General features: G+C 52.1%; 3 protein-coding genes across 3 annotated transcripts in view; 1 reads left to right on the top strand and 2 right to left on the bottom strand.

The window, feature by feature from the left end:
• Positions 1 to 25502, top strand: part of GGA1 (golgi associated, gamma adaptin ear containing, ARF binding protein 1) — a gene marked incomplete at its 5' end in the record, with an annotated part of 295702 nt that overhangs the window by 15476 nt on the left and 254724 nt on the right. The window lies entirely within an intron of this gene.
• C1QTNF6 (C1q and TNF related 6) lies at positions 3969 to 7438 on the bottom strand (the record flags this gene model as incomplete). The annotated part of the gene is given in 5 exon segments (XM_082482758.1): positions 3969 to 4522; positions 6112 to 6349; positions 7215 to 7217; positions 7219 to 7366; positions 7368 to 7438. Coding segments are annotated over 5 exon segments (1008 nt in total). The 3' UTR covers positions 3969 to 3974.
• SSTR3 (somatostatin receptor 3) lies at positions 19015 to 20223 on the bottom strand (the record flags this gene model as incomplete). The annotated part of the gene is made up of 1 exon (XM_082482780.1): positions 19015 to 20223. Exon 1 carries the CDS (start codon positions 20218 to 20220, stop codon positions 19015 to 19017), a length of 1206 nt encoding a protein of 401 aa, XP_082338906.1. The 5' UTR covers positions 20221 to 20223.

Here is a 25502-nt window from a genome sequence, read left to right as displayed (position 1 = left end):
CCCCAACCGGGCATCCATCGTGTGGCAGGTGGCACCAGCTACAGACCCCACCTGTCACCATGCATCTTAGCCCCAACAGATTTGGCTGAAGAGACTCTTCAGGTGGCACTTTTCTCTGCAAGTAGGCAGGCTGAAGGATTGAATCACGGAAAACTTTTCTAGAAGGTCTGGCTACACATTTCCGCTCCTCTCTCCTCCCTCCCTCCTCACCTTTCATAACTGTGATGAAGTTGCCTCCAATCTACCAGCATCTCACCTCAAGGGCCCAAGAACATGCACAAGCGCAACCCCTGCACTTCCTGAGGACACATTTCTATCTGCTTCCTCAGAAGTAAATAAAAGATGAGAAGAAGGCTGGGGTCCGACCTGACAGAGTATTGCATTTACTAGGATATATATAGACTTAGCTCTGTGCCTGACACAGGACCAAAGAGGCCTGTAAGGATGCTTGTGATTATGTTTTCCACCCCTTGCCAAACAAAGCGTCTGGTACATGTCAAACCACAGGAGAAGCTATGTGAAGATGAAGTAAACTCAAAACAGAAGCTCCTATATGGGCATCTCCTCTTGTTTCCTTGTCCATTCCTTCACTTCAGCAGGAGTCTCCTCCTGTCCAAACCCCAAAGATGCTAAACAAAACCCTACTTACCTCTTTGACCTGCACTGAGACCTCCAAAAGGCAACTCCCTGTCCTTAGGACGCTACCCCTCCTAGATCTTCCTCTTAAGCCTCTGTCTCCAGTCCCCTGTCATGTCTCCCTGTTTTCCTCAACTTTACAGGCAATCGCCACCTGTCTTTCCACCTCTGAATTGAACCTCGAGCCTTTCTCATCACACACAGGTCTTCCAAAAATGTGTGTCCAGTTTAACTCTGGAACTGCAATTATTAGCAAGAACAAGTGTCTAGTCAACAGTTTAATGTCCCTCTTACATCTGTACTTCCTGGCTTTCACCTCTTGGCAGAGAAAAGAGAAATGCCACAGGGAAAACAGAAAACATACATGCTTAGTAAGTACTTGATAGAAGGATATGCTAAAAATTTCACAAGATAAAGTGTCTGATGCCTGTTAAGAGAACTCCAGCATCAGCCCAGCCCTCCTCAGTATAATTAATAAGGTACTTGAAGCCTAATCCCATTCTACTGTCCTGTTGTGTTTTTTTTGGTAATTTCCAAAGAATCCTTCATTGAATTTGCCTAAAGCTTTCCCAGCAAAGAGGAGAGGGTTGTCATTAGAAGTGTCCAAGCAGCAAAGATCTTTAAGGTAATGGTTCTGCACAAAGGATACAGACAGAAGATTGCCATGGATTGCCCAGGGAAATTTCAGAGCTGATTTAGACTTTGTACCTGTCTCTCTCAGGTCAGTGTCTTTTCCATCACATTATTCCTTCGATGATAACCTGAGCTAGAAGGAGTAGGTTGGGAGGAAAAAGCAGATCTAAGTGCAAAACAACCAGGGAAAAAAGTTTAATACCACTGAAAAAAATATGTATATATACACAAAAGTTCTTGGAGTTTGTTTGTTTTTTTAACATAAAGCACCATTAATTCCACAGTACATTACAACTTGGCCTACTACACCTTCCAGAAAGCACCCAATACTCCTGAAATCTGATTTAGCACCAAGGGATTGCCACTTGTTTAGCACCAAGAAGCCTGTTAAACACACCCTTTGGTCCCCCTGACCTCCTCTCTCGTGTGCATCTGGCTGCTCATGGGTAGCACATGAGACCTATCACCGGCATTCAAACACCAAATAAAAAAGAAGGAAGAAGGAAGCTTGTTTCTGGAGATATTCAGTGTTAGAGAGGCTTGCTTCTCTTCAAGGAGACACAGGGGCACTATACACTGTAAATAGACAATATCTGGGTTTGCAGCCTGTTGAGGAAGAGAGAATGGGATTCGGTCCTGAGCATCGCCTCCAGCACGCTGCTTCCTCTCTATTGCCTGAAATCCTGTCTCTGAGCAATTCCACATGCTTGACCTGCTAAGGGAGGGGAAGAAACTCAGTCTCCCTTAGTTCCCATGATCCCATCATCACATGTTTCCCTGGGAAAAACCCAGCTTTGCCTTAGTGAAACTTTGTTTTTTATACCCATTGCTTCAGTGACAGCCGTGGGGAGGATTGAGGGCAGAAAGTGCCTGAAACTCATTCCAGTCTGTGCAGCTTCCTTAGCAAAGCAGGAAGGGTAAGTAAACAGGGCAAGAGAGAAAATGTCCTGCAATTCTCTCAGGTTCATTTTTAATATTTAGCCTTGGTCCCTGTGCCTTTGCCATCCCGGGCTGAGTGTACCGGACCTAGTCCTGTATAATGATGCGTGTCTCCTATGGGAGAGCTCTGGTAGTCCCAGGTGCTATAGGCAGATACCATGGCTAATCATGAGACTGCAGAAGCTAGATAAGTCAGAAGACTTCATTAGCGGTGATGGGCAGCGGAGAAATACAGTTTCTCCTGCTTGTCCTGTCCTGAGACTCAAAAAACAGACGACTCTTGGCACTGCTGTTTACGGGAGCACCACAGCATGTGGAAGTAGGTTTCCCAAAGTGCTGAGTCAGTCTCACCTGCTCTCCCCAGGACTGTAGCAATCCCAGAGGGATGTGAGTGAGACCAGTGTGAGACCGGTACAAATGGTACTAGAAAATCCTACCGCTGGCATTCCTTTCCCACTGCAACATCTCCAACCTGACAAGAAGAGCGAGGGTTTGTTTTAGCCACTGCTTTCCTCGTGAGATTGCCAGAAAAGGGCACAGAGCATGTGGCAGGGAAGCTTTTAACCCTGGGGTGAGGTGTTGTAGTCTCACCTCTATCTGTTTTCCATCACAGAGGCAAAGAGGTGCCAATCTGACCAGGCTTGGAACTGATTTAACTGCAATTGCCCTTATAGCCTCCAGGTCAGGTCCTGAAACAGCGGACCCTCAACACCAGTGTGGGAGAGCCACCTTCAGGAGGACCAACATAATACCACACAGAAGCCAAGGCCCAGCCCTGACTTCCCCCTCACATCAGCAAGTGTTAGGGATTAATTCTGATACCAACAGAAGGGCATGAGTGCACCTCTGCCAAAGAAGAGAGCAGATTTGGGTTCACTGTTTGGACTAGCTTCCCACAGCTGGGGAACCGAGACTGAGTAGCACACCAGGGGAGGTTTGGGAGGGAGGTTTGGTAGGGTTATCTCTCTCTCTCATTCTGTACTTACAATCCCTAGCAGGAACAGAGCAGTGGGCTTTACTGATTCAATGGCAGATACCTCTGAAGGATCTGGCTAAGTGTCTGGGCCTTAATCTCTTAGAAGAACTAGAGTTGGCACTGAGGAGGACAATCCCACCAGGCCTAGATTTTACAGCCAGCCTGACCCAGAAGAGTGTCTAAGGGACGCCAATCACATTCAGAAGGCCAACAGTCCCCTTTTTGGAAAGACAGTGTTTTCCCTCACTGCTTCTACATCTCCCTTGTGCTACAGGAGGCCATCATACACTGGTCTGCTCTCCAGAATACAGGTGTCACAGGTGATATTAAGGCCATGTTGCAGGCTGCAAAATTGGCCTCTCTAGTCAGTATGGAGAGGAGCCAAGATGCACCTGGACAGCGGGAACTTTCTAGCCCTTTCTATGGGAGTCCTTTGTGTATGAAGCCCCAAGGAGGGACACATTCCCCAGGAGGAGCATTTTAGCCTTCCTCCTGCTCTAGGACCCTAAATGCCAGACACAGTTTGCTGGCAGATTTAGAAGCAACCAATGACCTACGTTGAGGACATGAGGTGAGGGGGCGAGAGAAGGTTGTGTCACGCTGTAAGTGGACAGATACAGGCCTGGCTACAAGAGAGCGTGAGGTGGGAGCCAGTGTGGCAAGTTTCACACTCAGTGCCTGAGACTCGACAGGCCCATTTCCAAGTGATTTGCAGTGGTTGCGGGCAGAAAAGAGAGAGAGAGAAGAAGAAGGAAAAGGCTAAAGAGGCCTCAAGGAGGAGGAGAGGCAGTTAGTCAAGGCTGGGTTTGACCAGGTACCCATTGAAGGTGATGTACACATCAACATCATCACTGTAAATGGCATTCTCCCGCTCCCGCTTGTAGAGTCTCACCCAGATCTCATCATTTTCCTGAAGCTCCAGCATGAGGCTCTGGCTCTGCATGATGCTGCGGTCGCTGGGTTGGGCATACAAGATGACTGCCTCTTCTTCGTTGTGCATGATGTGCATGTAGGTCTCCTTGAAGTTCCAGGTGTGGACGTTGAGGCTGAAATAGTAAAGTCCACCTACATAGCAGTAGAATTTTCCATTGAACATGTCGAAGTGGCTGTAGAGGTTGACGAAGACAGTGTCAAAGATCAAGACCTGGAAGCCCTCACTGCTGTGTAGCGCTTTCTTGCGACCAACGGAGAATGCAGCGTACTGATGTTTGCAAGGGTCTCCCGCTGTGCCCATCTGTCCTTTACTGCCTTTCTGGCCCTGGGCACCCCGCTCACCTCGTGGTCCTTCTTTGCCCCATTTCCCTGGCATCCCAGGCTCTCCTCGGTCTCCTTTCTCTCCTACAAGATGAAGCAGAACACACAACTCCTGTGTGATAGGAGAGGGAGAGGTGGAAGTGGTGGTGAGAAAGCCTAATGAGGAGGCAGAGGATTGTACAAGGATGAACACTCCTGAGGGTCACAATATCATTGTGTTTCATGGGAAAAAAAAGCTAGCAGAGCTCTGGGTGCAACTGGGGTCTCTTCTCTTACAAACCCCCTGCTCACCACATGATATAGACTTGCTGGAGGCACTAGGAGACTTCACCGAGATGGAGCCCAGCACCACCCCGTACCACTGAGGTTCTTGACCTCTTCTTTCTCCTCCACACTCCTTTACTTCCACCATAGCCCCTGCCCTCCTGCACACCTCTCCCATGACCCACTTATCCACACAGTGTGAAACTGTTCTTTGTTGTAGGCTGGAGATGGGGCTGAAGTGCTAATGCCTGTGGGAGAATATGACTAGAGAGGGACAAAGAGGGGCAGTCAGAGGGAAAAGATCCAAGCTGGACTTGGTGGATGGTGCAGTGCAAGTTAGAGGGCTGATATTTTGACCATATCAGCATCCTTTGGGCATCCTGTATAATTAACACTGCAGTTCTACTCCGAGCATTGCCTGTCACACACTTGGGCAGGCATCAATACAGAGAGGCAGCAGCAACAGAACATACCTTGTGTATAGAAAGAAGAGATGGGAGTCAGAGCAGCCTCCAGCACAAGTGACAGCATCCCAAATTTGTGCCTTGTTCTTTTCCTCCTCTCCATCCCCTGCATGGTATTGCAGGTCCCCCTGCAACACCCCCCTGTACTCCAGGACTCTCTCTGTCCCAGACACACTTCTGAGCTTTGATGGATTGCAGCTATTTCCAGGCTGGGCAGGGAAGGGGGAACATCTGCCCAGTTAGCCCAGAGGAACCACAGAGCAACAATAAGTAAGTGGAGCAGGATCCAGCTGGGAACAGGCTTTTGCCCACAGCAAAGGCTAAAAGGGGAGCCCTGAGGGGAGGAGCTGATCTAAAATAGGGAACCTTTTCCCGTTAACCAAGCCAGCCACTGCAGGGTGGAATGAGCTGGGGGTCACTGCCAGTTGGCCTGAAGGTGCTTGCAAATAGCTGCTGCCTCCCCTTGCCCTCCTCCTGCTCCAGAATGTATGTGACCCATGGAGCTGGAGAAGGTTTCCCCACAGCCTTCCCAGGTGCCAGTGCCTACCCTCCAAACGTGCTTATTTTGCAGTTGGATAGAGTCTGCTCCTTCCCTCAGGCGCTACATGACTCTGGAAGTCTGAGGCAAGGAAGGTGTCCTCCCAGCTTGGCAAAAGGCTGTCGTTCCTGTGCTTACAGGGAGGAAGAGCTGGTAGCAGGCAGCATCCTGAGACACCGAGGTCACAGCAGGGATATGCACTGACCTCCCTCCCCCCAGACTACTCTTGATCACAGCACACAACATCTAAACCCTGGGCACAGTGTGTGTGGGCACCTACTCTTCAGGATGGCACCTGGCATTCCGTTAGCATAACCAGAATGCCAGCAACCCAGCTGTCACCTCCACTGCAGTGCTACCAGTCCCTGAGCAGGCCTTGGCATCCTGGGACCAAGATGGGCACTTACCCTTCAGTATGGTGATGTTGATATAAGGACGGACCTCTGGCACTGGGTAGGGCAAGTGGTGATGGCTGGGAGGGAGTGGTGGGGCATCTGTGGAAGAGTCCAGTGGGTCACAGCAGCGCTTGCAAGCACCAGGGGCTGGTTCTGTGAGGTTGGGTTCATCAGTGGGTGCCCCAAGCACAACAAGAGGGAGAAGAAGGAAGGCCACGGGTGTACGCAGGTAAATTATGTCCATGGTGACCTGGGAAGATATGAGGAAGCCAGAGTGAGGTATAAGAAGGGGAGGACACGGGGGATGGAGCAGAGATCACCACAAAACATCTTTCTGTGGCTGGGTGGGACAAAATGGCATTGTTCTGTGGAAGGAGTTTACATGCTTGAAGTCCCTGGAGGTTCAAGGCTGCAATCTGAGTAGCAACCGCATGGCCCAAGAGGATGCCCCACGCCCTTCTGCCCAGACCAATGGAGACTAGATGCTAACCCTCGAAGAAGGCTTGACCTTCACTAGGCAAACCACTGGAGCCACTAGAAGATTCAGTCCCCAGGCTGGGATGGAGGAAAGAGACATCGCAAACCACACAGCCCCTTTAGCAAAAGCACACACCAGTAGGCTGCTGAATCTGTGGGGAGGACTGTAAAAACCTTCTCCAGTCCTCCAGTCACAAGGTGTCAGCTCTTTACAGGAGTTAATCCAACAACCCCTCCTATCCCAGCCAGAGTCTGACCGGAGTCTGTGGGCTGGGAACTTAACTTCAGCCTCCTCCTTCCCCCCACCAAATCCCATCCCGCTCTGTGCCTTAGCCCCCTCCCACCAATGCTCAGTTGTGTCCTCAGCCAAACCCCAGCACCTTCCCAAAGGGATGGCCTGCTCCTCCGAGAGCAGCGGGCAGCGCCAGGCCTCCGCCGACCGAGCGACCAGAGGGGAGCTGCTCCGCTGCAGAGGCTGAAGCCAGCGGAGCTCGGAGCAGGGCAGGCAGCCTCCAGAGAAGTACGCTTACGAAAGACAGACACGCAAACAAGCTTGAGAAAGCCCCTCTCCCAGCCCCTGCCCCCCCACCCCCTCCTTTTCCCTCTGCCTGCACCCCAGCGCAGCCGTGGCAGCTCACCCCGGGAGCCTGAGGGCTCCCCTCTGTGCTTCCCAGCCCCTGCTCGACGGCTCCCCTCCGCCTGCGAAGCCGTCCCCCCCTCCCGGGCCCATGGCTTTAAGAAAGCTGGCTCTTGGCACAGGCACCGCTGAGCGCTGGCTGGGTGCTGCGCAAGCTGGGCTTGGACCTGCTCCCTCCCCTCTCCTCTCCCTCCCTTTCCCTCCCTGGATTTGGGCGCTCTCCATTGCAAAGCGGCTTGGGTTTCGGCGCCTTTTAACTCTTTCCTAGGTAGTTCCTTTTCCTTATATATGCTTTGGGTTTTGTTCTGGTTTCCTCCCCCCCCGTCTTTTTGCTTCCAAACAGCCCAGCCATGGTCAGCAAAATGCAGGCAGCACAGAAGGTGGGCAGGCAGCAGGGCACTGTCCCCACCGTGAGCATCTCGGGATGGGCAAGGGGAGGCGCACGGGTGCGAGAGATGGTCTTTTCTTCAGGTGGGATGGTGCAGGACTCTGCCCTCACTCCCTTGTCCCATGCATTAGCCCTTCACTTGGCTGGCCATGCTCTCTCCCCAGCTATGCCTGTCCCACTCAGCGTCCCCAAACTTCATCTTTCATTCTCTCCCACATTGTTTCTTCTGCATGTCACTGCAGCTTCTCGCCCCAGGCATGAACTTTCTAGCAGGCTAATCTGCCAACTGGGAGAGGCATCATTTTTTTTCCCTCTCTGGTCATCCCCTCTCCCTGGGCCTTGCGCTCGGCGCATGTCATCCCCGGGTCACATCCCCCTGTTTGGTCCCGGGCTGAGCAGTTCACACAGGAGGGCTGTGCCTGGCCTGAAGCACAGCCCGGCTGCGGGGAGCTGCCTGCCAGCAAAGCTGAGGATCTGGAGCAAACCCCGGCCGTGATCCTTGCCCCCAGCCTGGCGCCAAGCTGACGTGCTTGTGCTGTTGGGGTAAGCACTACGTGGCTGCACCAGAACCCAGGAATGAAGGGCATTTGGGGGGAGGAAACGGTGAGGGGGGGATGCGGAGAGGAGACTTTTCTTACACTCCAGAATCTGTTGGGAAGAGGATTTTGGGGATCCTACCCTGCAGCAAAACTGGATTTGGGAATTTATACCCGGGGGGGAGGGAGGAGGGGAGGCATGTATGTATCTTTGGGAGACAGAAGGAAGGATGGGCAATAGCTGTATTCTGTGGGGGCCAGACGTGCCAAGTCAGCACTGTGCCTCCTGCAATTTCCAAGAGAAGCTGGAGAAGGCTCCAAGGTTTCTGAGGGGGAAAGGGTTTTGTGCGTGTCTACGTGTGCTTAGACCTTTTTTTTTTTTGTCTGTTTTCCTTCTCCCATTTGTTTGGTTTGGGAATGGGAGGCCCCGCTTCCCAGAGAGTGGCTGGTGTTTGGCAGGACCCCAGCACCACTGGAGAAGCAAGCGGAAAACTCTGGGAAAATATGTGCTGCGAGCTGGGGGGAAGGGAAGAAGGGGGGCTGGGAGGCCTGGAGATATTCTCAGGCTGCCTGTCAGCCTGGAGCTCAATGAACATGGAGTGAACATGCCTCCCAGCCAGGGTGGGAAGAGGACCAAGAAATTTGCAGCCGTGCTCGTGAGTTCCTAGCCAGGTTCCAGCACTGACATGCAATGAGACCCATTGCAAGTCTCCCACGTCTGCCTGTGCCTGTTTCCCCTTTTGGAAAATGAGAGGGAGAAAGGTTAGCGCAACACTTCTTGCTAATAGAGCCTTGCCAGCTGACAGAAGCAGGTTTTCTGTTGTGTTGTCTACTCCTGCCTGCTGCTGGTGAGGATTTCGGCAGCTGCCAGTACTAATAAAAGCCAATAAATTTTCTAGGGTGCGTGAAAACTCAGAGACTGACACTGAAGGCAAAGTTCCTCTCTGTCCCATCAAAGCTGTTGCAGTGCCTCACTCCTTCAGGTTTGCCTGCCTGGCTTATTATTACCCCCTTCTGCAGCTCTTGGCCTAATGTCTGGTCCCCTCTACCTTTCCAAACGGAATAGGGAGCAGGGAGGCCATCGTCCTCGTTTCCGTCCCACATTTACATCTGTAAACCCGAGTTGCTCACAACCAAGCAAACGTTCTTCACGGAGGACCTCATCAGCCTTTGTCTTTGTCTCATATGAGTCCAAGAACAGCTCACAGCCCATAGTGAGCAGGACTTTGCATTTAATGTCTCACCTGAGCTGAATAGGGACCTGCAGGAAGCCACCAAACAAAGACTTGCACTGGTGGCATTGCCCATCTGGGCAGCAATTTATGCCAGTAAAGACATTTCTGCCAGGGTAATATTGCCTTGCTCCCTGGAGGGAACTGGCTGTACCAGCAATATTTTGCCAGGGAAGCCAAGCCACATTTGCAGGAGGTTTTGGCTTCTATGGCCGAGTGCTCAAAGATAGGATTTTTGAGAATGCTGTCCAATAACCCTGTGCCAGCCACGCTTTTAAGTGTAACCCAAGCCTGAAGGCACCTTGTGTGCTCAACAATCTTCCCTGTCCCTCATCACACACTCTGCCTTGGAGGCAGCCCAGGGAAGCCCTGGCCAGATTGGACTGCAACAATCCCTGCTCAAAAACAGCTGCTTCCTCCTCCTTCTACATTTCCTCCCTTTTCCTGCACACACCACCCCCCCCCAAAACAGGCAAAGTTCTCCCCCAGTGACTGCCTCCATCCTATTAACCCTCTCTACCACAGGTACAGAAGGAAGGAAATCACTTTGATGTTTTCTCCTCTTTCCAGCCCCTGTGTACAGCTCGGCTCCCCTGCTGCACAAGGGGATCCCCTGCCCTGCTACACACACCCCCATATTCACATCCACCCACAAACACCCACACACTTGCCCTTCATGGCTCCTCTCTCACCAAAACCTCCAGAGAAAAGGTATCATCTACACCAAGAGGCAGAGGAGCAGACCCTTCTCTTCCCCTTCCTGCCTGCTTCTCCTCCACCACAGCCGCTTTCCCTTTTCCCTTTTTTTTTTTCCCCACCCACTGCCCCCACTCTCCAAAAGCACCGCAAGTCGGGAAGGGAAGCGGAGGACCTCTTACCTCCGCTCCCCTCCGGAGGGGTCCTGCTCTGGGTTATCCGTATCCTCAGCTGCTCCTGGTGAGCAGTCCAGGGAGGGAGGGCTGGCGGGGCCCAGCTGACTCCAGCCAGATGCTCGCCAAGTGCTTTTATGTAATTACTGTCTTTTCCATCCTGCCTCCAAGGCCCCCCCCCCCTCCCCCCGCTCTGGCCCTTGTCAGGCTTGGCTCTCCCTCCCTCCTTCCACCCACCCCGCACAGCATCACAATTTGCTCAGCTCAACAGCTGATTCCTTCTGGAAGCAAAGTTCAAGCTTTTGGCTACTGCCGTTGCTACCCTTGGAAAGAGAGTTCACATGTTTCAAGAGCTGAGAAGTGATGGGCGGCACTGCTCTGCGCTTGCCTCCTCTCCATCACTGCCCAACCGCTGCCGGGTACCTTTGCCTTGCCCTTCCGTAGTGCCTGCAAATGGGGAGGGGGACACCTGAGACAGGGAAAGGTGGCAATGCGGTTTTATGCTTCAGTACTTGGGGTGCTGCCAGGTCACCCTGTAAGAGCAGCTGGCCTTCTGCTGTATCGGGATCACTGATCATCTCTGGCCAGGCTGCAGAGGGGGTTGGGAAGACTAGATGACCTTTAAAGCTCCCTGCCAACCCAAACTATTCTATGATTCTATGATTCCATGATAAGAGGAATCTTTTCCAGCTTGTGGACTCCACGGCTGTGCACGAGGCTTGTGTAACAGCCAGCCCTTGTTACCCAAGAGCAGCAACACGGTATGAAATTACTGGCTTAGAATATCTGGAAGTCTCTGAGGATGGGCAGGCCTGTTGGACGTCATCTGCGTGTCTACACTGCTCTCGTGACTTCTGCCCATGTGGGGCTTGGACCAACCAGGAACAACTCGTTCCCTGGCTTTATGCAGGCTGCTGCCGAGTTTGAGGGCACTTCTGCCAGCAGGGATTTCTGCTGTGGGCTGCTCAGCGGCCTGGACAGTCTCACATGGAGATGAAGGCCTGGCAAAGCTGCTACGTTCTTTTGCTGTGCATTGCTGAAACGCCACGTGGCTGAGGAGCAGCTGGAAGAGCCATTCACCTGCACTCATCACTAGAGCAAAGCTGTTGCCAGACCTGGCAGTCTCCAGCATGGAGCATGGAAGTGTGAGCTTGTCTCCCGCTTCCCACTGCCCCTACAGCTAGTCCAGGATAACACACGTCTGCCAGACACAGCTGAATGGTGTATCAGAGACTGACTGACAAGCTGAATCAGTTGTAGGAGCCTTGCGGCTAAGGGCATATCACCCAGGCCGCCCCTCACCCCATAGGCAGCTTTTCCAGCTTGAGTGTCCCATCTCTTACACACACCTTGTCACCCTGCCTGCAAGACCACTGAGACAAGAAACTGTGCCAGTATCCACCTCAAACTCTGACACGTGACTGCAAGCGCTAACCATACTGCAACCAGCAAGACTTCACTGCCTTGTGAGCATCTACGTCCAACAGCTTGGCTGGGTGGGAGATACCAGGTGACATCGCAGCCTGTTTGAATCAGTTCTTAAAAATAACCTTCAGCTGAGCCTGCTGCCTTCTGCTTCTCTGCATCGGAATGCATCTGAATGCCTCCTCCTCCCATCCACTCCCATGTAGACCCAGGACTGCGCTGTCCTGTCCTACACACACTCCTAGCCCTGCCCTGAGTAGTTATCAACAGTAGATCATACTGGGGGCATCTCAACTCTCACAAGTAGTGCTGAGAAAGGTAGATGGTGTTTAGGGCAGAGGTAGCCATGAGCTTTCTCACCAAAGAAACAAGCATTTTGTGGCAAGAGGGGGGAAGCTGGTGTTTAAGAACTCACAGAAACTCTTGGATTTGTGACAGGTAGTTTCCACTAAGGAAACCACCCTGATACTGGAGGGGTTTGAAACAGAGTGGATCCACCATCGCTTGGTAGCTCTGTCCTGAGTCTGGTCCTAAAATCAGTCAACAGGGCAAGCGTCCTGCTATGTTCTCTCAATCCAGCATAAGGATGTTCATCACTTTGTCTTCAAGGCATAGGGCATATGCATTGTTTGATAGCCATGCAATAAAGTTTGATGCTTTTTATAGCAACAGATCTCTGCAAAACCATGTGATGCCTTGCAGTAGCTACAATGCCTTTGAGGGTCTAACAGAGGGCTTTGCATGGATCTCCAGGCCCACACACCTGCATGGTGAATATATGGGTTTTCCAAGAAGACAGTGGTGTCGGAGAGGAGTGCCAATGGAGGTCCCAACAATATCCCTTGTTCCCGCAGTCAGCACACCGTGGGGTGTGCAGGGGTGGTGGGACCAGCCATTCGTGCAGCATCCCTGCTGGGCACAGCCCTGCCTCAAACCCAGGTGTGTGACAGGCTTGTATTAGAAATAGTGTGGCCAGCAGGACGAGGGAAGTGATTGTACGCCTGTACTCAGCACTGGTGAGGCCGCACCTTGAGTATTGTGTTCACATTTGGGCCACTCACCACAAGAAAGACAGTGAGGTTCTGGAGCGAGTCCAGAGAAGAGCAACAGAGCTGTTGAGGGGTCTGGAGCACGTCTTATGAGGAGTGGCTGAGGGAACTGGGGTTGTTCAGCCTGGAGAAAAGGAGGCTGAGGGGAGACTATCGCTCTCTACAACTACTGAAAGGAGGTCGTAGAGAGGTGGGGATCGGTCTCTTCTCCCAAGTAATAGGTGATAGGACAAGAGAAAATGGCCTCAAATTGCGCCAGGGGAGGTTTAGACTGGATATTAGGAAAAAAATCTTCACTGAAAGGGTTGTCAAGCACTGGAACAGGCTGCCCAGGGAAGTGGTGGAATCACCATCCCTGGGGGTATTTCAAAGACGTGTAGACATAGTGCTGGGGGACATGGTTTAGTGGCAATTTGGCAGTGCTAGGTTAGCGGTTGGACCTGATGATCTTAAAGGTCTTTCCCAACATAAACGATTCTATGATTCTAAGCGGGGACGGCTCTAAGCCCAGCGCACACGGCTCCCCGCCTTCCTGGCTCCCTGCCCGGCTCCCTGCCCGGTTCCCCACCCGGTTTTCTACACGGCTTCCCCCCCGGCTCCCTGCCCGGTTCCCTGCCCGGCTCGCTGCTCGGTTCCCTGCCCGTAGGGCGGCTGCCGACTCCCCCCTGCAGGATGCTCCGCGCAGCGCCCCGCGTCCCGCAGCCCGCGGCTCCCGGCGGACGGCGGGCAGGCTGCGGGTCCCGCCGGCGGGTGGGTGGCACCAGTGGCCGAGGGCAGGCAGGGGACTCTGGGGTGGGCTCACGTTCCTTCGTCCTCCCTGCAAACCCCCGCCCGCCGCTCGGCAGCTGCTCGGAGCAAAGACCACCGAAGGAAGCAGCGCTGGGGCACAGTCTGTGAACGCGCAGCCCGTGAGTCAGGGCATATATATTTGCTTCCCACACAGCCCTGTTTGTTATGTATAGGAGGACATGCGGCAGCCCAGGCACGTTGCTTTAGCTGGCTGCATTGACGTGCTGGGTATGTGTATGCATGTGTTTGTGCGTGACGTGTGATGCGAGCGAGCCGGCTGCGCTGTGCGTGGCGTTTGCATATTTTATGCTTGGGAAGGCAAAGAACACCAAGTTTTCATGAGCAAATATTTGCATATTTTCCACTCGTTCGAGCAGATAAAGCATTTCAATTCTCCGTTGCATCCTCAAGAGAGCCAGGAACATCTTCTTTCCAAGGGTGTTTCCCCTTCTTGTGTCTCCCTGTCTCTTTTATCTACTGGCTCCCCTGTTTCAACAACGGATTAACTGCTTCCTGCCCTTTCCCCACACCCCCTCGTTCCAAGGTCCAGTACAATAGCTGAAACAGAACGTGGCCTGGAGAGTTTTCCCGTTGCCTGAGCTGAGCTGCTGTGTTTCCCCGCTGATGACAAATACAGCGGCTCCCTAACAACAGCTTCAAATGACATTAAGTGTGGGCTGTGTTAGTAACAACCTGGAAACGCACCCTCGCCTCTCCACGCTGGAACCCCTCCCTGATGGCCATTCACTGCCCTTCCAGTTTCTCTCCTGAAGATTCACCGCAGAGCAGAAGGGTCAAACTGAGTGGGTCCGAAGCTGCCCTGGGCCACTGTTGGGCTGGCAGATATGTGCTTGGGTGTGCTTGTGTGTATGGTGAGTCTGTGTGTGGGGACGGTCATTCGCAAGGTCCATTTGTCATCTCCCAGTTTTAGCCCATGCCTGGGCTGTGTGTATGAAGGCGTATGCGCCGTGTTGTTGTGTTCATGCTTAGGCCAAGAGGTAGGTGCATGTCTGGGTATGTGTGCATCGGTGTGGGTGGCCACATATGGTCTCATGCACATATAGATATACTTGAATCAAAGCACCCACAGACATGAATATGTATATATATTTATGCACATCCACACAGTCACATGTACCCACACGTACACACATACAATCACATAAATACTCGTTTGTATGCATGTATACACACCACTTATATATGCCTCTCTATATCTGCTCTTGTGCGCTCTGATGTGTGCGTATGAACTCTCCGAGCAGGTGGCAGAATGGGCTCTCCGTGCCTCTAACACCCTGTCCATGACCAAATGTTTCCTGGGAAGCGGCATTGCACAATGCTGCTGAAATCATTGCGGCCCTTTCTAGTCTTGCAGCTCCGATCTCTACGTGATGAGAATAAAACCTTTTGTGCAGCGCAGGGTTTGATGGAGCCCTTATCTCCGTGTCTCTGCACCCAGAATAGAAAAATCCATTTCCCCATCTGACTGGAACAAATCCCCCTGAACACAGCCAGAATTTCACTTAGCCACTGTACACGGTCCCGGTGGCCTCTGGGTTGCCCAGAGTCAACCACACCATCGTTAGGAGAGGGAGAGGGATCACAAGGGCAGTCAGATTAATGCTACTACCACAGAGAAAGCGGGGGATTCACCAGGAGGGAGACAGAGCTGAGGGCAGCAGTGGGAGTCAGGAGGCAGCGAGGTACTGTCCATCATTCCAAATGTCTGTTCCTATGAAAACCAGCCTTTTAATTCACGGTGATACTTTGCAGAATTTTGCAGCACTTATTTTCTCCTCATGAATTTCAGACAAAAAAATACCTTTTCTTTTCCCTCCCCCAGTCTTATTTTCAGTTCATCTCCATTTTTTTTCCCCAATTTGTCACTGAAAAATAGGACGTGGCGTAGGGGGGAGAAGAAAACACAAGACAGAATAATAGGATACTTGTGACCCTTTTCTTTTAAACTCCTCTTTAAACTAAAGACCTCCAGTTTTGGGCAGGTCTCCCTGGAAAACATTTATGTTTTCCCCAGCAGGCTTCCCCACAGAGCTGCCTTGCCGGTGGGCTCAGACTCCATGTATCAAAATGATATCTCCTTGGCGCACTTGCTCGGTGCTGGCATTGCAGTGCCTGGGCTCTTCAGAGATGTAGGTATTTTAAGAAGCCAACCAGTTGGTGGAGTTTCTTGAGTGGTGACTTGCAGCAGATGGAGCTGCAAAGGCGTGCAAAATGAAGTCTCAGCTCAATTCGGTGGTAGAGGAGAGCGGCTCTGTTCAGCATGTTGGCAGCCAGGGAACTCCCCCGTCTCCTCACGGCAGCTGGGCAGCCACTCTGTGGAGAAGGAAAAACCCTCCCTATATCTGCCCCACCACCGCCTGAGCTGCTTCCTGCAAGGTCCTGTCACATACCTCCTTCAGTGCCTGGTCAGCAGCCACAAACAGCGCTACATGCTCCCCAGCTAATACCATTTCTTCTCTGTCCTACAGTGATTGCTGTGCCAGTGGTGCCCAGCATTCACCTTGCCCCGCTCCTCACTGCCACAGGAGCAACACAGACTCCCATTTAAAGTGCTGTGCTGTCCATCTAGTTGACCTAGTTGGCACCAGACCTTTTAATGTTCCTACTGTTTGTTGCCGCACAAAGAGGCAGGAGCTTTGGCAGTTCATCTTCATTCCGCTAGGATTTCTTGACTGTGCTTTGTCTAGTGGATGCTATGATTGCTCCTCAAGAGAAAAAAAAAAAAAGAGTCATTTTTAGTCCAACAGACTGTGTTTCTTACACCCGTGAATAATTCAGCTGCTTTTCTCACTGAGGCCCACAGTGGGCAGCTGGGGCATGGATGGAAGGAGGAGGAGATGTGAAGAAGTAGCAGAGGATAGAAACTGGCTACCCAGCACTTTCTTTTCCCCATGAGTTGAGCCAGCACTCCTGGGTGTCTGACTGCCCGTGCTCAGGGGAGCAAGTACTCTTTGTAAGAGGAGCAAAGCAACAGCTTTGTGGCACTGCTGGTAGCTCAGACCATGAGGCTGAGCCTACAGGCATGGACAGCTTGGCACCACCATCCCTGGCTCAAAGACAAAACAAGGCAATGGAGGATTCATAGGGGCAATCATCACCTCTGGCAGGGAGGTGACAGCTGTACCAGTGGCTGAGAGCACAGCTGAATGTCTTTCGCTTGGTCACGGTTGCAGTCCTTTCCCACACTTCATCTGCTCTCTGGCCTGGCTAGGACATGTCTCCTCACCCAATGTTCTGCTACTGTCTTTTGCTGAACTTGGGTGTCCTGCACTCCAGATGTCTACCAGGCCTTCACTTCTCACATCACCTTGGGTGACTTTGTCTCTTGCTTCCTCATAAAGTGTTTCTGTTCCCATCATCCTCAGCTGCTGCAGCTTGTTCTGCTTCCCAGTCCTGGGCTTTTGTCTTCTGTTACAGCACAACTGGCCCCCTGCCATCCCTTCCCACATTATGACTTCTCTCAAGTCCCCTCTGAGACAATTCTCCATCACCCAGCCAGCTCTTGTCACTGACCCTCCACGGATTGCCTCCTCCAACATCTCCTGACTTCAGGGAGGCATGTCTCCTCCTGGTGGATCCTTCATGGAACCATAGAATGATTTAGGTTGCAATGGACCTCAAAGATCAGGTAGTTCCAACCCCCTGCCATGGGAAAGGACATCTCCCACTAGACCTGGTTGCTCAAAGCCCCATCCCACCTGGCCTTGAACACTTGCAGGGATGGCCCTCCTTCCCATTTGTCAAAATTATTTGTGGAGAAAGGTGCCCAGATATAACCAAGGGCTCTGGTATGAGAGTCTTCTTGGTGACTGTAGCTTAGCAACAGCATTCTTGGAGAAGTTCAAGGTATGGGACAGACATTTAGCAGACCCTGCAGGAATGAAGCCAAAGTGGAGGGACAGACCTTCATCCCACCCACCCTTGTACATTGCTGTTCCTCTAGCCTGCACGCTCAGGTGGGCCCTCCCACAACTTCCCTCCAATAACCAATGCGCAGACACAAGCACTCATCTACCACTCACAGCAACACACATACTCTCACACTCTTACCCAAGCATTCACATGCGCACGCACATTTCCGTATATATTTGTATGCCTACACAAGCGTATGTACACTTAAACATCCCATGATTATATAAACACACTTCCTTGTCTGTGTTTGTATCCACACACAGACCCCTTTATCTACATTTGTACTCATTTACACGCACCCCACAGCCACACACAGGTTAGGGTCAGCCCCCAACCCATGCACGTCTCCCACCAGCACTGGCTCTTTGATCTCCTGTTCAGTCATTCTCACACATATACAGTCCAGTGACCAAACTTTCACATACAACCACCTTTGTACATGTGCGAACACATCATTTCTTCTCCATCCTGAGCCAAATACCCTACCATTTCCCATAAGACAAATCAATACCCACACTGGAGATCCCACGACACCCCCTCTGCTCCCTGCCCCCATCTTGTACATGCCTTTATCTCCTGTACCAGCCAAACGTTACTCGATACAAAGACCAACTCATCTCAAAGACATTCTGTAGTCTCAGGAGAGCCAAATCTATAGCACCCTCCCTCCCCTAAACATACAGAATGGTTCTGCCCAGTTGGCCTTTTACGTCCAAAGGCTTTTTATTTATTCACAGTAAGGCTTAGGGAGAGGCAAAGGGGAAGGGCATTTCAGCTTGTAAGAAACCCTGCCTCCAACCCATGCCTCGTCTACTCTGCCCTTGTTACACCTTCCATCAGGGTGCAGAGGCACCACAAAAACCCTGAAGAATGCGAGGTTCAGGAAAGAATTCTCTCATTTTTTCTCCCAGGTAAGTCTCATCAGCCTGCCCAGAGTCCATGACAGCCCTGGAACGAAAGAGGAGGGTTTGAGAAGTCAAAGTGGTCTCCAGCCAGGACCAGCACAGGTAGGGAACTTGTCCCCAGGACTTATTGGAGAGCTAGAGAAGGGTCAGCCATTCATGCAACTGGTACGTCTTAGCTACAGACATTTTTCTTCCCGTTCTTCCTTTAGAATAAACCACTTCTTATGTTTATAAGGAAGATAATCAAGGCACTGGGATACCTATTTCGAGATCTTCAATTGCACATTTTGTACATGTCATTTTGAGGACTTCCTTCAGGTGCCACAATAATTTGGTGGCTGATGCCCTTCATAGCTGTGTAATGTAACGATGGATCATGCAGTCTAGTGCTGACCTTGCTTTCTCCATACTGTCAGTGCCCATCACCTGTTCAGCTCTCTGGATCGAGTCCTTCCTTTGCCTGGTACCACACAAACCTCAGGTGTCCTTTCCAAAGCCAAGAACAGTGCCTTACTTCTTCCACAAGCTCATGGAGCCCTCTTCATCTTTAAGCAGAGTCTTGGTCTTTAATATTCCCTTGTATCAACCTCTCCCATTGCCTGTGAAGTGGAAAAGCACAGAGGGTGAAGGGGAACCCATGTCCCAATATCTCTTTCCCCTGCACCATCCCTTTCATCATAAATAGCTGACATGCAACTTGTTGCTCTTTTCACATCCTGCAGGTTCCTCAGGCAGTGGTTTTTGCTCATTGCTTTCTCCTTCCCCACTGCTTAGAGGGTGTTCCTGCCTGTCATTACCATTCCGGGTGATCTTGCTGATCTCACCCTCTTCCCCTTCATCATCAGTCTTCTCTGGGGGACATGCTGGCACCTCCTGGCTCTGGACGCGGCGGGATGGCCTGAGGATGGCCCTCCGGAAGCCCTGCTTGAAGCGGTAGGAGAGGAAGCCATAGATGATAGGATTGGCACAACTGTTGGCGTATGGCAGCACCACCACAAGGAAATAGACGCCAAAGAGGGACGGCTCCTCTGGCAGTGGGCAGACAACGTTGATTATGTTGAGGACATAGAAGGGGAGCCAGCAAAGGACGAAGACAGCCACAACAGCCACCACCATGCGGGTCACCCTGCGCTCTGAAAGCTTGTGCTTGGAGGACAGAGCCCTCACCCGCCTGCCAGAGGAACGGACCTTCACGACGATAAGAAGGTAGCAGAGACAAATCACCAGCAGTGGCCCAAAGAATCCCAGGGTGGCAGTGTAGACGATGAAACCAGCTCTCCACACTGAGGCAGGCTCTGGCCACTGAATGTGGCATGTGCTCATTCCTAAGGGGACATCTGAGAAGACCACAACGGGCAGCACCACCACGGAAGACAGTACCCACACAGTTGCACTCACAGCCTTGGCAACCCGTGCTGTCCGCCATTTGGAGGACTTCCCTGGGTGGACCACAGCCAGGTAGCGATCAACACTCATCACTGTCAGGCAGAAGATGCTGGTGAACTGGTTGATGGCATCCACAGCCATCACCAGGCGGCACATGAAAGACCCAAATGGCCAGTAGGACAGGGCGTTTTGTGCAGCCAGGAATGGCAGGCCCAGCATGAAGAGCTCATCAGCTAGGGCCAGATTCAAGATGTAGACGTTCGTCACTGACTCGCTTACAGAGTGCCGCAGGACCACGTAAATGACCAGAGAATTCCCAGCCAGTCCCACCACGCAGACAATGAGGTAGACCAAGGGGATGAGGACACCGCTGACAACCACACCAGGGCTGGCAGTGGTGGAACCGTTGGGGGTGGTGAAGCCTGCCCAGTTGCCAGAGACATTCCCCTCCTCTGACACTGCTGGTGTGGGGAGGCTGAAAGCAGAAGTGTCCATAGCAGAGGCAGGGAAGAGGGCAGGGGGCAGCGTCCTTGCAGGATCAGTTAGCATCTGGAGGTGAGAGGAGGAGAAAAAAGCCATTGATATTGGGGACATGACAGCTGAACAAGCCACAGATAAAATCACCACATGTACAGTGTGTAGGTACGGACAGGCATGGGAAGTTGAAGTGAGTTGGAAGAAGTAGGACAGCTGCTGGAAGATGTAGGACAACATCGACCCTATCTAGTCCTGGGAGGCATGGTGGGCATGGAGGGACAGAGACATGCCTCAATGTGGGACAATGGATCCCCTCTGCCAGGGAAAGATCCTCTGGAGAAAGAACCACAGATTAGGATAGGGACAGGGACATTTCTCATTTTCTGCTAATGGCACCAATACTGAGGACTAGTCACTAGGGGCCTGATTCTCAGGTGTCTCAGGTGTCCTACGAACAAAAGAGGGAAAAGCATCCAGTGAACAAAAGAGAGAAGAGCATCCAGTGACAAAGTGCCATTCCAGCTCTGGGTCCCTCATTCACTGACTATTCTCCTGCTTGCTGAAGCTCTTTTCAGACTGGTCAGGTTATCACGGGGTTGTTAGCCCCACCAGAAGAAACAAAAGTGCCTCCACTCTCAATCCAAGCCCAGAGGCTGAGCTCAGCACCTGAGCTGGAAGGTAGCTGGTTTGTGCTATGCCAGGTTGAGAGTAAAGGAAGAGCCAGATTATTTTGGGTACACCAAGAGGGGTCAGTCCAGATCCCTCTTGTCTCTTTCTCTCTTGTTTTCTCTCCTTCTGCAACCTGCAACACACTGCTAATGGAAGAGGCTCTGCCTGCCCCAGCTGTTTGCAACACCAAAGCAGTGTCCCAGCCCTCCTAATCTGAGGTGCCCAATTGCCCGTCACATCAGGGTTTGGCATGGAAACAGCACTCAGCACACTCAGAGAGAGCCTTGAACAAACAAGCTCCCCACTCTCCACCAGCTCTCTGCTGACACTGGGTGAGAAGCTGCACGGAGAGAAGAGACAGATAAGGGAAGGTTGTGTCTTTTGGCTTTTGTCAGGGCTCCAGATATGTGAATGACAGAGCGTGGCATACATTCCAGACCAGAGACACCCTGGCAAACCTTATGCAGGGGAGACTTCTGATATTTTCAGGATCACCTGGGCTCTGGCAAAATTTTCTGGAAGTGTGGACTGTCAGAGTCACTCTTTTGATGAACTAGCTCCTTGGAAGAGAGGACGACTTGGTGGAAGAGAACAGGGACCCCAAATCTCACCTTTACCCATCCCAACAAATCTCTCAGGGATCTGAAGCTCCTTTGTTATTCAAATGAAAACTGGGGATCTCAAAGGAAAGGACTCCCAATATTAACCACTTGCATGAGGGCAGAAATGTTCCAGAGACTTTTCTTGCAGATGGGATTCTCTGTAGCATCACAACTTTGTTTGCCCATGTCTCGATATTACAGCTTTTTTTTTCCTTTTTTGTAGATGTCATTCCAACTTCAGGAAACCTTAGGGGAGACCTGAGCTTTGGATGAACTTCTTGGATATCAGATAGGCAAATTGAACAGATTCCACAGGTGTACCAAATCTTATGCTGAAAGAGCCTCATCTGATAGGCCCTACAAAAACACCATTGGGCAACTATGTCTTGAGGCCATTTCTACAGGCTATTGCATAAATGTTTCCTGATATACTTAAATGAGCTTTGAAGGACTGGAGTTGTTTAGACTTTATTTGCAGGTGCCTTGTGCCATGACACACTGTCCTGACAGAAGCCCATCTCTTGGGGTTCTGCAATGCTGGATTGTTCCACATATCATGAGTGACTGCAGTGAACGGGAACAGCAGGAAGTAATTTGAAACTCTATTTCTAAGCTCGAGGATCTTTCCTCTGATATTTTTTTTCCAGTGCTGTTCCAGTGATGCAAGTCACTTGTTGAAGGAAAGGGGAGGGCAATGGCTGCTCTGGGGACAAAAATCCCTGCAAAGGGTGGCAGAGATCACAACAGTATGTTCATAAAATGATGATCCTCTAAAAGGTGGGGACATAGTTAGGAATCCCTTTGAGTATTCCTCCTGCATGCAAAGGAATTTCCAAAAAAAAAATCACTTGGAGACAGAGCCCTACAAATATCAAGTATGGATGGGGACATTCGTGCTGGAGCTAAAGAGCATACGGCAAAGTGTCTGTGGTCCAGACCTCAAAGCTGATCACTCAGGCTGTGCTTTAGCAATACAGTAAACCCAGCTTCAGGGCTCCAAAAGCCCTATCAGAAATGCTAAGGCATGCAACAAAGCACTGACTCACAATAAACTCATTCTCCAGCTCAGAGAGCTGCAGTGGAGAAACTTTAAGCAGGCATGGTCTGTCTGTGCCATTCTAACTTTGTCAAGTACTGTCTAGCAGCTCAAACGCCGCATCACATATTCTGGCTAGTTTGACAGAACATCCACTGGACACCAGTGCCTTGTCTGGGTTGGATTCACTCTGCTGGCTGCTTCAGCAGCACCCATATAGGCAGGAATTGATAAGGAGCCCTGGCCTCAGACTGATAGTGTGATGGCATTTGCTTGGCATCTGTCCCTAGTGATGTGGACTGCACCTGTTGCAAGAGGCTTGGGATTCCCTAACAGGTGCTGCCAGAATATACCTGGTCCACACATCTGGAGAGCAGGGGGAGGGCAGAGAGGTAGGAGGAGATGGTAAATTGGTGCTGCTGCTTTCATTAGGGAAAAAAATGTAATATATAATTCTGCATTGAATGAGAGGAGGAGGTGGATGCTAAAAGCTGAGCCAAGACCTGGTTACAAAACAGGAATAGAAGCTGGGGGGGACCACAGAGTCCAATAACCTGCAGCCCCCTTCGCCACCCTCCCCTCCTGTCCACCGTGTTTCCCACGGCCCTGCTCCAGCTCGGGACTCCCCCTGCCCCACCGCGGGGCTGAGCTCTCTGGTGGGGACCAGGCTGGGCTGACAGAGTTGGGGGGGTCGGGGAGGGTCGGCAGGTTTCCTTCTCTGGGACTGCAGAGTTAACTTCTGCATGGACTCATGCCCGCGGGAGACATCTGGGAAGAGCGGGCAGAGCCGCCTGGTACTTACGTGTCGTTGGGATGCACATTTTCCTCTGCTGCACCGGGAGAATCCGTCTCATATTTTTTTCCCTTTCCCCTTTCTTAAAAAAGCAATTGAGCAGAGCGGTCCCAGGAGGGGGCGAGTCCCACCGTGCACTACCGGAGACGCAAGTCCTTCGTCCTGCACCTGCCCATCGCCCCCTCCGCGACTGGTGTGGGACTGGGGCCCGCTGCCGTGCCCCGCTGGAGGCCGGCCGGCCGGGCTGGCGTCCCCCCGGGGAGGCGCGGTCCCTCCTCACCCTCGGGCCGGCGGGTCTCTCCCCCGCGCTCCCCTCGCCACCTGCGGGAGCGGGAGCGGGAGCGGGGCGGGGGGTGGGGGGCTCGTCCGCCGGGCTCGGGCAGGCGGAGTGGAGTGGTGGCTACCGGGGGACGGATGCCGGCAGCCAATCGGCGCCACGCACGGAAACACCGGCAGGAGAAGGAGAAGGAGGGGATGGACGATAGGGCAGGAGAAAGGAGAGGAGGTGGGGGAGAGGAGAGCGGGGCGGGGGAACACCGGGATGGAGAGAGAAAGGGGGAGAGGGAGGTGCAGGATAAGGGCCGGGGGAGAAGGGGACCGCAGAGGAAGGGTGGATGGAGGAATGGGGAGTGCGGTAAAAGAAGCTGGGGACAGCGGAGGAGAGAGGGAGAGGAAGAATAGAGGGATGCAGAGAGCAGCTGTGTGGTGGGAGAGTGGCGCGGCGGGAGGGGGGGACTCGGCTCGACTCCCCTGGGTGGACGGAGCTGTGGCAGTGCGAAGCGCCTTGTGAATGCCCACGGGCACGCAGGAGAGGGGCTCCTTGTTTTGAGGATCTTGCGGGCAGGACTGGTGCTGCTCAGAGGTGCAAGGATGTAGCATAGCCTTCTGGCTGGCAAGGTGCTCAGAAACCGGGGTGGATGCTGAGCACACAAACCCTCCTCCCTTCTGTTCTGCCCTACGAGCACATCCAGATGGAGGGAGCTGAGGGCAGATGGGCAAAGAGGTCGGCTGTCCTTCCCCTGCCTCCATGCACAACTTCACGTCTTTTGCACCTCTGGGGAAAAGCTCCCTTTCAACAGCCCCGAACTCTCCTACCAAATTTCATCTCTGCTGCAAGGAGTGGACCCAGAAGAAATGAGGCAGGACAAGAAATTAAGCTCCTTTGTCTGAGCAGTTCTCTCGGGAAGGAAATTAAGATTTCCTCATCCCATTCCTGCCACAAAGTGCATCCCTGTAGTCCTCACCCCCTGCCCCGCAGCTAACATAGGTGAGTCCTTGTGCTGTGGAGTCACCCAGCTCTTGACATTTGGCACTGCTGCATTTGAGCTCCTAGGGCCAATTCCAGCCTTAACAGAAGTAGGGAGCATCTCCGTGAGCAGAATATAGCCACAGTCTAAAACCTGGCCTTCCAAACCTGCTTGGGCAATTTTATGTCCAGCCAATGCTGCTCAAAGGTGAACAGGTGAAGGCAGCACATGGCTTCAAAGCTGTCAGGATGCCTTAGCCTAGATCTTGGCCACAATGTTGTCTGGGGACACACAGGAGAGATGAGGCCTCACTGGGGAAGGAATGGCATGTGCAGCACCCAGACCTTTGCCATGGCAGGGCAGGGATCTGCAGCACCACGCAGGGAACCCCCGAGCTCGTGTCTTAAAAGAAACAGAGCCACACAACAGCAGAGCTCTACTCAGGCCAGCTATGCCTTGCAGGACTTGTTAGCATAAGCACAGTCACAGGGTCACAACTTCCAGATGTTCAGATGTCCCGCCCCATTCTCTGCCTCAGCTCCAACGGGGTTGTGCAAACTGCTTGAATTGTGTCGGAAGGAGAGCTCAGCCTGTGCACCTCCACAGGTAGGCAGATACCTGAATTTTGTTTCGTGCACAGGACGAGCCTCTCCTCTCTGCATTGCTGTGTGTGACAGGGCAGACTGAGAAGGTAAAAGCCAAGGCTTGAAATCTGGCGAGAAAGTAATAACACACTGGAAATTCCTTGGTTTGAGTAATGTTTAGGATGTTTAAGGGAGGCTGGATCCCAGTCTCAAGGGCTTTGTGTCCCTTGCCCTTCCACAGGTATATGCCCACACCAGAGACTTAATTTCTGCTCTTCTGGACGTATGTTGTTACAATTTACATTACCTTTGGATGGGGCTTGTGCAATTCATCCTGCAGCAGTGCAGATATTTGTGGAACTCGCTGCC

Source organism: Vanellus vanellus, assembly GCF_965231255.1.
Source record: "Vanellus vanellus genome assembly, chromosome: 1".
In the NCBI taxonomy this organism is placed as follows: domain Eukaryota; kingdom Metazoa; phylum Chordata; class Aves; order Charadriiformes; family Charadriidae; genus Vanellus; species Vanellus vanellus.
The sequence above is the reverse complement of the archived record's forward strand: the minus strand, read 5'-3'. Positions and strand labels throughout refer to the sequence as shown.